This window comes from Pan troglodytes, chromosome 6 (genome assembly GCF_028858775.2).
Source record: "Pan troglodytes isolate AG18354 chromosome 6, NHGRI_mPanTro3-v2.0_pri, whole genome shotgun sequence".
Classification (NCBI taxonomy): domain Eukaryota; kingdom Metazoa; phylum Chordata; class Mammalia; order Primates; family Hominidae; genus Pan; species Pan troglodytes.
Window position 1 is genome coordinate 123,905,763 of NC_072404.2, and position 13,256 is coordinate 123,919,018.

General features: G+C 40.1%; 1 protein-coding gene across 4 annotated transcripts in view; it reads right to left on the reverse strand.

Annotated features, from left to right (window-relative positions):
* The window catches only part of PNPLA8 (patatin like phospholipase domain containing 8), a 54,058-nt gene extending 41,897 nt beyond the window's left edge, over positions 1-12,161 (reverse strand). For 2 of the 4 annotated variants that reach the window (XM_063815529.1, XM_003951108.6), the window contains exons 1-3: positions 12,027-12,161; positions 436-1,574; positions 144-293 (exon numbers count right to left, since the gene is read on the reverse strand). In XM_063815529.1, coding sequence (XP_063671599.1) covers positions 144-293; positions 436-1,491 — 1,206 coding nt within the window. In that variant the 5' untranslated portion in view covers positions 1,492-1,574; positions 12,027-12,161. The remainder of the gene's footprint in view (positions 1-143; positions 294-435; positions 1,575-12,026) is intronic. The other 2 variants (XM_009453979.5, XM_016958026.4) reach the window with 1 other exon arrangement.
* Positions 12,162-13,256: the final 1,095 nt, after the last annotated feature.

Consider the following 13,256-nt stretch of genomic DNA (forward strand, 5'->3'; position numbering starts at 1 on the left):
GGTAATTACTGAATATATATCACATGTATAATAAAAACCGCAAAATTCAAATGGAAAAATGAAAGGCTTTGCCTTCCCCATTTTAGATTTTTTTTAGTATTTCTATTCCAAGACAAAACTAGATTAAATAAATTAGAAATTACCTTGACAGCCACTCCTTTTCCTTCAGGAAATTCTAGAAGATGAAAAGTCAGTTCTTCAACCCTAGTAATGCAGAGCTTTGGGTCAGTTGTTCTTCTTAATGCCTGAACTAATGCCCGGGTCCTGTTATCAATACTCACCCTTGCGATAATCTACAAAGACATATTAAATAGATATGATTAGAATACAAAACTGCTCTAAAGAACAATGAAAGCTTCTTAGTTCTCATTAGGAAATAAAACTTATAAATTTGACAAAAAATAATAGAACCGAAAAGCACACTGAACAACTTGCCTTTTCTCGCTGAAGAGATAAACGCTTTTTCTCCTCTGCATTTCTGTCTTTGCTGACAGCCTGATCAGTTTTAGCAGGCTCTTCCTGTTCTTCTGACTGACTCTTTGAATCATACTTTAATTTGGGGACAAGTCCACCAATATAACCACCTACTAAAGCTTGTACACCTTCCGTGGGACGAGAAAGAAAGTTAGCAATACTTTGTTTAGTTGAAACTTGAAGAACATCAGGTATCGCAGAAGGACTTGTAGGCTTGTTCACAGTATGTACAGATTCTGAGCCTGGCTTATAAGCCAGGATATCAGGATCTGGAGATCTTAATTTCCCCTCTTCTACCTTTTTATCTTCAAGTTCTGATTTGTCCCGGAAATGTTCATTTTCCTTTTGTTGAGACATTTTTTCCTTACGTTTGAAATATGAATTAATATGATTTGATAAAAAGTAGAATGAGTCTCCAAATTTTGTGGTTATAGAACTTGTGTAATGAAAAAGACTGCGTTTACCTATATCTTCTTCTTCGTCTATAATGTGACTTTTCTCTTCTGGAAAAGGACTCTTTTCTGCTGATTTGTCACTATATTTTTTCAGAGATTTGATGGCTTGTTTGATGTTTTTCTGTTTTAACCAGCCACTATCCGATACTTTTCTTAAAATTTGGGAACTTGGCTTAAATTGAGCTAAACGTGAAATCATTTCATTTTGATTGCCAAAAACAGCCTTTGAAACAGAGTTCAAAGTACTTTTAATACGGGACATACAAATGTTCACTTTTGTAAGTCCCTTGGGAGCAGAAGTGCTAAGTTTCAAAATCCCAATATGTAAACCATGGTTGCTTGGAGAGTAACAGTGCTTACTGCAAGAATGTGCTTCACTTTTGGTCCATTTACATCTTATTATGTTTGTATGAAAACCTCTTTGTAGACTGATGTGGCTTATCCTCCAGTAATGCTTAGGTGAGAACAAGAAATACAGTTGCTTGCTTCTCTGCTTCCCACAAACACTTCTTGCATTACTAAGGAGGTAAATATATATATCTACAGTCAGATTAATAGACATAACTTAAAAACCATTTATTTTCTATGACATTCTCTCACTTCTTGAATGCTTCATTTAAGAAATGCCATAATTCATGGTCTTACCTGAAATGGCAAGAAAAAAAAATTAGAATTCACGTTAAAAATTGAAATTGGGTATAACAGAAAACACAAGACTATTTGGACTAAACTCAGCAAGCTGTCTCAAAAAAAGCAGACAAAATATTCCTATTATAGCTGATAGAAAATTCATTTTTAAGCTAATAGAAAATAATTCACTTTCAGTATAGAGGTAAATAAAAAAAGAAAATGAGGAATAGAATGTTTAGGGAAAAGAACTAATTTAGGGAAGTTTCCCAATAGATAAGTCTTCCGTTGTACAACACATAATTTAATATGCAATTTAGATACTATGCTTTTTTTTCCCTTCCTCATTGTTAAATTCTGGACTACTTTATGTGACACTAGACTTTAATTCCTTGAAGAAAAAGGTCAGGTCTTATACATTATTCATTGCAAACGATTTATAGAATACTTAATCTATACCAGACATGGTGCTAGATGCTGAAGCCACACAGTTACAGGATATGAAAGAATTTCCAGACTAGAGCTGCTGATAGCCATGTGAAAAAGATTTCACTACCTAAGTAATAAGTGCTCATTAAATCAAGTAAGTCAGGCTAGAAGAAACTACAGCATATAACATAGAAGGGGTTCTTAACCACTATGTAAAAAGAACACATACAAATAAGAAAAGAATAATCCAATTTAAAAATGTGGTATTGGTAAAAGAAAAGACAAATAGATCAATGGAACAGAATAGAGAGTCCAGAAACAGACCCAATTAAATACAGTTAATTGATCTTTGACAAGAGAGCAAAGGTAATACAATGGTGCAAAAAGAGTCTTCTTAACAAATGACAACTGACATCTGCATGCAAATTAATCTAGACACAGACTTTATACCTAACAAAAAAATTAACTCAAAACAGATTACAGATCTAAATGTAAAATGCAAATGTATAAAACTAGAATATAACATAGGAGAAAACTTAGATGACCTTAGGAATGGCAATGACTTTGAGACAATATCAAATGCACAATCCAGGAAAGAAAAAATTGGTAAGGTAGACTTCATTAATATTAAAAACTTCTGGCCAGGTGTGGTGGCTCATGCCTGTAATCCCAGCACTTTGGGAGGCTGAGGCAGGCAGATCACGAGGTCAGGAGTTCAAGACCAGCCTGGTCAGCATGGTGAAACCCCATCTCTACCAAAAATACAAAAAATTAGCTAGGCATGGTGGTGCACGTCTGTAATCTCAGCTACTCGGGTGGCTGAGGCAGGAGAATCACTTGAATCCAGGAGGCAGAGGTTGCAGCGAGGCAAGATCGTGCCACTGTGCTCCAGCCTGGGTGATAGAGCCAGGCTTTGTCTCAAAAAAAAAAAAAAAAGAAAAAAGAAAAAAAAAAAAGAAAAACAACCTTCTGCTCTGTGAAGGTCAATGTCAAGAGAATAAGACAACGAGGCAGAGATTGGGAAAAAATATTTTCAACAGACATATCTGATAAAGAGCTGTCATCCGTAATATCCAAAGAACCCTTAAAGCACGACAACAAGAAAACAAACTCAATTACAAATGTGCCAAAGGCCGTAACAGACACCTCATCAAAGGAGATATATAGATAACAAATAAATATATGAGAAGTTGTACCACATCATATGTCATCAGGAAAATGCAAACTAAAATAACCATGATACTACTACATATCTATTAGAATGGCCAGAATACAGAACATTGAGAACACTAAATGCTGGTGAGGATGTAAAGTAAAAGGAACTCTCACTCATTGCTGAAGAAACACAAAATGGTACAGCCACTTTGAAAGACAGTTCGGTAGCTTCTTACAAAATTAAACATACTCTTAACATATGACCCAGCAATGGTACTCCTCGATATTCAACCAAAGGAGCTGAAGATTATGTCCATAATAAAATCTGCACAAGGATGTTTACAGAAGCCTTATTCATAATTGCCAAAATTTCAAAACAACAAGATGTATTTTAGTAAGTGAATGGATAAACTGTGGTACATCAATATACGGTATGTGTATGTGCTACAGACAGACAATGGAAAATTGTTCAGTGCTACAAAGACATGAGCTATCAAGCCATAAAAAGACCGTAAGAAACCTGAAATGCATATTACTAAGTGAAAACAGCCAATCTGAAAAGGCTACATACTGTGTCTTAGTCTGTTCAGGCTCCTACAACAAAATCCCATAAACTGGGGAGCTTACATATATATGTAATATGGGGTGTCTGTGTGTGTGTGTTTTATAGAGACAGGGTCTCACTCTGTCACCCAGGCTGGAGTGCAGTGGCATGATCATAGCTCACTACCGCCTCGAACTCCTGGGCTCATGCAATCCACCTGCCTCAGCCTCCCAAGTAGCTGGGACTACAGGTACACATGCCTGGCTTAGGTAGCTTATAAACAGTAGAAATTTATTTCACACAAAATTTCTCACAGTTCTGGAGACTGGGAAGTCCAAGATCAGTATTAACAGATTTGGTATCTGCTGAAGGCCCACTTACTGGTTCACAGATGGCTGTCTTCTTACTGTATCCTCACATGGTAGAAGGTATTAACTAGCTCTATGGGTTGTCTTTTAGAAGGGCACTAATCTCATTCCTAAGGGCTACACCCTCCTGACCTAATCACCTCCCAAAGACCTACCTCTTAATACCATCACCTTAGCGGTTATGATTTCCACATGAATTTTGAGAGGCACAAATATTCGGACCATAGCAGTATGATTCCAGCTGTATAACACTCTAGAAAGGCAAAACTATGAAGACAGTAAAAAGATCAGTGGTTGCCAAAAGCAGTGTGTAGAAGGAATAAATGGGTAGGGGACAGAGGACAGTATTTTTACTGCCCTAAAAATCCTCTGTATAGTATCATAATGATGGATAAATATAATTATACATTTGTTCAGACCCACAGAATGTACACTACCAGGAATGAACCCAAATGTACACTATGAACTTGGGGGACTGCGTGTGAATGCAGGCTCATCAATTATAATAACTGTACCACTCTGGTGGGTGATGCCGATAATGGAGGTGGCTATGCGTGTGTCAGGGTAGGAGGTATATGGAAACGTCTGTACCTTCCTCTCAATTTTCCTGTGAACCTAAAAACTGTTCTTAAAAAAGTGTTTTAAAAAAAGCAATCTGCAGTTCTATATAAGCTATATGCACATGAATATATATATATACACACACACATATATTAAGAAATTAAAAAATGAAAATCTACATATGCAGTTGAAATCTTATGGACACACATATACATACACATATTGATTCTGAAAGGATAAGCACCTGTTTGTTTATTCTTATGAACTAAGGCATGGGACCAAAAGGTAATGAGAATGGTTTTTACTTTTTACTTTTCTAGTGTCTGAATTATTTATAATGAGGTTTTATTTTGTAATTAGAAAAAGCAAAATATTTAAAGGACTGTAACAGAAGGTACCATGTGAATGAAAGACAAAGTGAGATAAAATTGAGGGAAGTTTAAAAAAAAAAAAAAGAGGTTAAAAACTGGCCAAATTTAAAAGGGAATTCATCACGTGTAAAGATGAGAAGGAAAGGAGAGAATTCCAAATAACGGTAAACAAAACAAACACAGCCAGGAGTTTGAGACCAGCCCAGATAAATGGCGAAACCTTGTCTCTTAAAAAAAATAAAATAAAACAAGTTAGCTGGGCATGGTGGCGCATGCCAGTAGTCCTAGCTACTCAGGAGGCTGAGGTGGGAGGATTACTTGAGCCTAGGAGTCTGAGGCTGCAGTGAGCCACAGAGACCCCATCTCTAAAACAAACAAACAAAACTACACACACAGAGGCAAACAGAAGAAAGCATGTAAGAAAGCACAGATAGTATGTGCAGAGATTACATGTAGTCTAGTTTTACTGCAGGACCTAGAGAGATTGAGAGAGAGGTAGATGACGCCAAGAAAGATGGAACTGAGAACCTATTCCAATTGTCCAGAAGATAACAGCCTGAAGTAAAATACTTCCTTCTAAATTGCATGTGCCATTTAGAATTATCTAAAGGAAGAGAGAGAAAAAAAGCAAAGCCTGTCTTGTCTTCCAGGCTGAAGGAGCCCAGGGAATTCTACCACAAAATATGGCTCCCTGGTATAAGTATTTTGAATTAAAGCCCCATCAGAGATCAACAGATGCTAGAAGAGACTTTTCCCCTATCTACAAAAAGACCAGACAGATTCCCCAAGGGGAACAATTGTTTTCCCTTCTCCTCCTCAGCGAGAAGGGAAAACAATTTTATTATTTGCTGCAGAAAAGAAGACTGAAGAATGTAACCACACCCAAAGGACACTTTCACAAGATAAAGTCTGTCTCTTAGGCTCATTCAGTTTTCAAAGAGAATACAAGTTCATCTCTGTCCTTCCAACTCTCCGTCCATTCCTTCTCCCTAGTAATCAGTTATTGCCGCTCGAGAGAATTACCTCCATTCACCATCTTTCCTTCCCCTCTGAAAATAGCTATATAAGTATGTGGGCCCCACTGGGATATTTAAGTAATCATTGTGATTCTCACCTGTGAACATTAATAAATTTGTATGCCATTTCTCTTACTAATCTGTTTCTGTCAGCTGATTTTCAGCAAACCGGCAGAGGTGGAAGGGGAAATTTTCCCTCGATCCCTACAAGGCTCTTCCGAACTCCTTGGGACTTACAGTCAATAAGATAAGCCAAGTTAACATAAAAGCTCTGCAGCCCCAATGACACAAAAACACTTAATATAAAATACTTGTGGATAAAAAGCCATGCTCTGTTTTCACTTATATGTAGAAGCTAAAGAAAATTGGATCTCGTGGAGATAGAGAGTAGAACGATAGATACCAGAGGCTAGGAACAGTGTGTGAGGGAGAGTTGGGGGCTGGAAAGGAGGGGATAAGAGAGATTGGTTAATGGGTACGAACATACAGTTAGAAGTAATGAGTTATAGTATTTGAATAGTACAGTAGGGGGACTATAGTTAACAATAACATATTGTGTTATTTCAAAATAGCTAGAAGATTTGAAATATTCCCAAGAAAAAATAAATGTTCAAGGTGATGCATATTCTAAATACCCTGATTTGATCATTACACATTGTATGCATGTATCAAAATATCACATCTACCCTATAAATATATACAAATATTATATATCATTTAAAAAAAAATTCATGCTCAACTTGAAGAATACTGAGACTGTAAAATTAAACCAGAAAAATAACTGTGTGAGGTAATGCATATGTTAGATTTAGTTAGTCCACAATGAAAATAATACTTAAAAACATCATGTTGCACACCATAAATACATACACCTTTATCTGGCAATTTAAAAAATAAAAAATAATTTTATAAAATAATAAAGCCATGCTCAAAGTCAACAGTAAAAAATCTCCAGGTTTAAGAGGACCCACAGGCCTGGAACTGCAGTCATACTATCCTCAAGGTGCAGATACCCTATGGGCAATGGGATCCCACACCAAGCAACCACCATGGAAAATGAACTCACTGAAGTTACAAAACATGCAAAGAAATGCACCATCACCTGCAGAGAGGATCAGCAAATATAGCCAGAAAAAAAATGTGTAACTAAGATTTAGAAATAGAAAAAAATTAAGTAGGTCTAAAATGTTCAAAGATGAAACAGAAGGAAAATAGAGTCGAAAAGAGAACTGTACCAAGAATAAACAAGGACAGCAAAATCTTAGAAATGAAAACTCCAGCTGTGTGCTAGCTACAAACACACCTATAATGAAAGGCTGAAAATACAGGACTGGGAAAAATGTTATACCAGACCTAAACTACCCATCAGAAGGTAAAAAGCCTTTGAAGGTAAACATAAGGGAAAGGCATTAATTACAGATAAAAAGCAGACATTACAAAATAAAGGAATGATCCATTTACTTATTTATTAAACTTCAGGTAATCATGTAGACCTTGGAGAAGAAGACAATCTATTGAGAAATAAAACAAATAATGAACGTAATGTATAAAGTCAGCCTGAGAAGTGCCATGAATTAAAATAAAGCAGGGGGGAGGGGAAGAAGGGCACAGAGTGCTATTTTATGGTGTGATCAGAACTGAGTTGACATTTTAGTGGAAACCTGAATGAAGGAAGAAAATTATTAAGAAAATCTGGGAAAAAAGCATTCTAGTCAGAGAGAAAAAACAACCCACAATTTGGAGACAAACAGCAAGAACTACAAGGTGGTTAAAGGCAAGTAAGGGGAAAAAAAAGAATGATAAAGATGAACCAAACCAAAAATAAAATTCTGCAGCTCTCCTAAACATCTGAACAGACCCCTCCTCTTGGCCAAGGGCATTCCAGAGTTAACCTGAAAATCTAGTTCAGGCCATGATGGAAGGGGGGTTGGATGTGCCTCATTATACCCCTCCAGCATTCACATCAACACAGATCTTAAGTCTGATAAGAAACATTTACAGGCCGGGCGTGGTGGCTCACGCCTGTACTCCCAGCACTTTGGGAGGCCGAGGTGGGTGGATGACGAAGTAAGGAGTTCAAGACCAGCCTGGCCAATATGGTGAAACCCCGTCTCTATTAAAAATACAAAAATTAGCCGGGCATGGTGGCACATGACTGTAGTCCCAGCTACTCAGGAGGCTGAGGCAGAAGAATCACTTGAACCCGGGAGGCGGAGGTTGCAGTGAGCAACCTGCCATTGCACTGCAGCCTGGGTGACAGAGCGAGACTCCCTCTCAAAAAAAAACAAAAAACAAAAAACAAAAAAAGAAAAAAAAAAAAACCATTTACAATCTATTCACTCTGCAGCCTGCTACCTGGAGCCTTCATCTGCATCACAAAACCTTGGTCTCCACACCTCCTTATGGTAACCCAAACATTCCTTTCCACTGATAGTAACTCTTTCAACCAACCGCCAATTAGAAAATTTTTGTATGACCTGGAGGCCCCGTCCCCTTTGAGTTGTCCTGCCCTTCCAAATCAAACCAATGTGACTGATTGATGCATTATGTCTCACTAAAATGTATAGAGGCAAGTGGCATCTGACCACCTTGGGCACATGTCAGCAGGACCTCCTGAGGCTGTGTCACAGGTGCATCCTTAAACTCGACAAAATTTTCTAGATTGAGACCTGTCTCAGATATTTTGGGGTCACAGACCCCAAAATTCAGGCAGAAAATGGAGACTAGACTATGGTAAGAATTTTGCATTGTTTCTTTCCAATATGACGAATTTATGAAACCACCTATCAACTTGGCATTAAAATACAGTACAAAAGGCCAAAATAAGGGAACTATTACAAGATTAGACAATTTCATAATCATGAGAGATTTAATACACCTTTCTCAGAAACTACAACTACCAAGCAAAAATTACAAAACAAAGATGACCAACAAAATCAATAAGGTTAATTGCCCCCAAATCACAACACTAGTAAATGCAAGGTAAGTGTTTTGAGAGTACATTCAGCCAGAAGTTAGATGGCAAAAACACAGGAAGAAGAATGTAAAGTGAGATGCTATCATCAACTGAAAAAAGAGCAAGGAAGAATAGAGGTAGTATAAATACAATGGAGGTACGAATAAAACAAAACGGAGAGGCTGGGACCAAACACTTAGAGAAGGGAATGGAGTTTTAACTAGAGGAATTAAGGGAATTGTTAGATGGAGACCCAGCTAAGGATGGAAAGAATGAATTTACAGAGTATGTCACTTAATTATTAATATAACAGTCAAAAGGGTGACAACAGTCTGAAGGTAACAGTACTGAGGAGAGCAAAGATCACCTGGTGGCCATCGAGCAGACCATCCAGAGGGAAAGCTCCTTATCTGAGGAATTCAGAAACAATTAGACTTCTCTATTAGCTAAAGCCGGCATCTGGTACCAGGATTCTTTCCCAGAAATTTATAAGTAACTAGAATCTCTATACATGTCCAGAATGTATGCATGTCGAAACTCACTGTGCAACTTTTGCTGATATCAAAGCACCAAAATGTCTACAAATGTAATCACTGATCATGACCTACGTGGCTAATATGGTCCAAGTTACCCTTCAGCTTCTGCTTTAAGGTCCATAAATACCCCTAAGAAAAAATCCACTGCGGTGAGCTGTCCTCTCTTGCTGAGGCGCCTGGCTGCACTCTTCTGCAGCACTCTTTCTATCCAATAAAACCTTCCTTTTCAAACCTACACTGTTGTCGGTAAATTTTTCTTACTATCCTACTACCCCAAGCTGACCACTTTCCGATGCTGGGGCTCTGACACCTCACCCAGCAAGTACTAGTGTGGGGAAGAGGGCCACTCTGAACACTTTGAAAGTAAGGGAAAAAAGAGAAAACAACAAAACACAGGACTTGACAGCCAAGAATGGGGTAAAGAGAGGGAAGTGTTAAGAGAGCTCTAAGGTTTTAAATCTGAAAAATACGGAGAGTGCCATTTGCGAATATGAGAAAACTGTGAAGGGGCCAATTTAATATGAGAGAAAAACACATTTTCTTTTGGATTCACAGGATGAAGTAACAGTGGGACATTCAAATGGAAATGTACACAGACTGTGGATTTACTTGTGGAATTACCAGCATAGTGGCAGCAGAAACCACAACATTAGATGGATTTACCAGATGATAGTTTACAGTAATAATACATGACTATTTTGGGATCAGGCAACCTGAGTAAAGCTTTTCTTCCTTGAAAAATGTGTATTTGCAATACAAACTATATTTTCCATAATATTTCAGGATATTCACATGCCCACTTAAGTATATTTGGGTTTCAAACACGAAACTCTGGTTTAGGGAGAGCGACAGGGGTAGAGCCTTGAGTGCCACCCAGAGCTAGGAAGAGGAAGAAAAGACTCTAAAGGAAACAAAACAGGAGAAAAGCCACCCTGAAAAAATCAGGACACTGAAAACCAAGACAGGACCAAATTTTTTCAAGTAATGGATAATGAACAGAATAAAATACGTGAGTACTGCAGAGAAAGATAAGAACTAAGAAATGACTGGCCAGGTGCGGTGGCTCAGGCCTGAAATCCCAGCACTTTGGGAGGCCGAGGCGGGCGGATCACCTGAGGCCAGGAGTTTGAGAGCAGCCTGGCCAACATGGGGAAACCCGTCTCTACTTAAAAAAATTAGCCGGGTGTGGTTGCGCACGCCTGTAAATCCCAGCTACTCGGGAGGCTGAAGCAAGAGAATCGTTTGAACCTTGCAGGGAGTCGAGATCGCACCAAGGCACTCCAGCCTGGGCGACAGAGAGACTCCCAACAACAACAAAAAATGGCAGGACAGGAAGGTGTCTATGGCTCAGCATTCTAACTCTGACCTTTTTACAAATATATATTCCATGAGTGAAGCAATATGCAGCTTCAGCACAACCCCTCTAACTGGGGTTAAAAAAAAACAACTCAAAGTACAGGCTGTTCTTGTAACAACTTTGCATGTGAAACAAGTGAATATCTAAACTAGTGAAACTGGCCCTTTCATTCAACATCACTCATTAAAAGGGCGTTTACAAGATTTTAATTTAGTCCTGATATAGAAATAAAAAAAGAGATCAACATTAAGAAAAAGTTGATTATAATTACGAAATAAAAACATGTTCTTATATTGAAAGGACAACTAATTTGCATAAGCAATTTAACAAAATAGCTAAAATGGGCTTGATACAACTGCCTCACAAGGCATAAGCTCTTAATGTTTCACTGTTTAACAGCATTTTCTTAATACACTGAAACATCTGTCATTTTTGAACTCTCAGAAATTAGGACTGCAGAACCAGGATACAACTGTTACTGGAATTGAAAACAGTATTTTAAGCAGGATTATATGATAGTCCCTTATGTCACAACTCTCCTGAGTTTTTCCTATGAGTCACCATTTTAAAGTTATCATTGTATTAGGCGTGGAAAGCAGGTTCCTTCCAGCACAATGATAGAAATGACACAGGGATAGGAAGCACTGCAACACAGTGATTCATACACCTTATCCACTTAAGCAACAGCGGTCAGGGATAGAATCAAATGTGGATGGGGTCAGAAAGAGATCGCTGACAAAAAATATCAGGCAGTAGAATCACCAGGTGCACACTGACAGTCGAGAATGATGTAGACTAGGGAAACCCTCCTGAGAGTGACCAGTTAACTACTGGAGAACACTACAGTCCAGGGGAAGGCAGACAGACTCTGGAAAATTGAGGAGGGAGTCGTGGGGATGGGACAGGGGGAGCAGGGCGGGACCGGCGAAACCAAATACGGTTTGCGCTTCTGGGGCAGCAAAGCCCACGGGGGCGGAGGGCGCCGAGTACCAATGAGCTCCAGGACCCGCGGGCTCCTTCCAGCGCCAGCTCCTCCCCAAAGCCTGGCGTGTCCCCACCCTCTCGCTCGGGAAGTGCCCTCCAAAGAAAGAAAGGACGACCCGGAGCGCCGGAGAAGGGTCCAGAACGATCAGCCAGCCACCTATCGTCCCGCCCCTGTCCCCTCGCGGCTACTTACCGGGATGCAGGCCGCAGTCACTAGGGCTGCAGCGGCGACTCGCTCGTTCCCGGCAATGACGTCCACTCCAACCGGCCTGCATCAGCTGAGCTTCCAACACAAACACTGGCGCAGCAGCTGGGTCGCCACCCACTCAGCCCCGCCCCGCTCCGCCCCCAGCGGAAGTGACGCGCTAGAAGTTTGGGTCTACCCGCTGGCCGGGGTGAGGATTTTCCGCCTCGCTCAGGCCTCTGCCTCCTTGTCAATCTCCGTTCCTCCCCCGCCCCGAGATATGCGCAATACAGCATGACGGAGCGCAAGGCGGGAAGCCGCGACAGACGTGTGTGCGTGCGTGCGTGCGTGCGTGATGCGCGAGGCGTGGCTTGCCGGTGGGGCGTGCTTTGCCTTGGTTGTTTGCCGGGTGTGAGAGCGGTGGGACTTCGTTTTGCCTTCCTAGGCGGGACCTCGGAGCAGTGTCCTGGTTTGCTTGTTTGCGGGCCGCTATTCCCTTTCAGCAGAGATAAGCCTCCCTCTCCGCGTCCCTGAAGCCCCTGCCTGCGCTGAGTTCCTCGGAGCTGGGGGCTGCGATACCAGTCTCTTGGAGGGTGGTGCCCGGCGCGGCCGCGCCCCTTTCTCTATATCCATTCCTGGGCATGGCCACCCAGACTAAATGTCACTCAAAAGCGATTTGACATATATTACTGTATTGGAAGTTAGCATAAACCGCCCCACAAATGGTCCCACACGTAACACATCTTTTTAAAATTGTGGCATTTCATACGTACCACAGGGGCAAACTACAGCCCTCAGGGCAAATCCAGCCCACCGCAGGTTCTGCTGTACTAGGAGCTAAAAATGGGTTTCACATTTTTCAAAGGTTAAAAAAAAAGTTTTGCGACACATGACAATTATATGACATTCATATTTGTGTCTGCTTTTTAAAGTTTCATTAGAACATAGCTTTGCATTCCTATACATGCTGTTAATTAAAGCTTTTATACTACAATAGCGAATTTGGGTAGTTGCAATAGCCCCTTACCCTCTTGAAGTGACCTTGCAATTACGTTGAGGTCGGGAAAACAGATCAGTTTCAACTAGTTATCAACCTCAAAATGTTATCAAGACTTATACTGTACTCTCAAGGCTTACCCACTACCCATGGGTATGTATGCTTTAGCCCCCTGTAAGGTTATTGTAAAGTCCTTAAGGAAGGGGATTCTTTGACCTGTCAAATGTAGTGGATGTTACCCT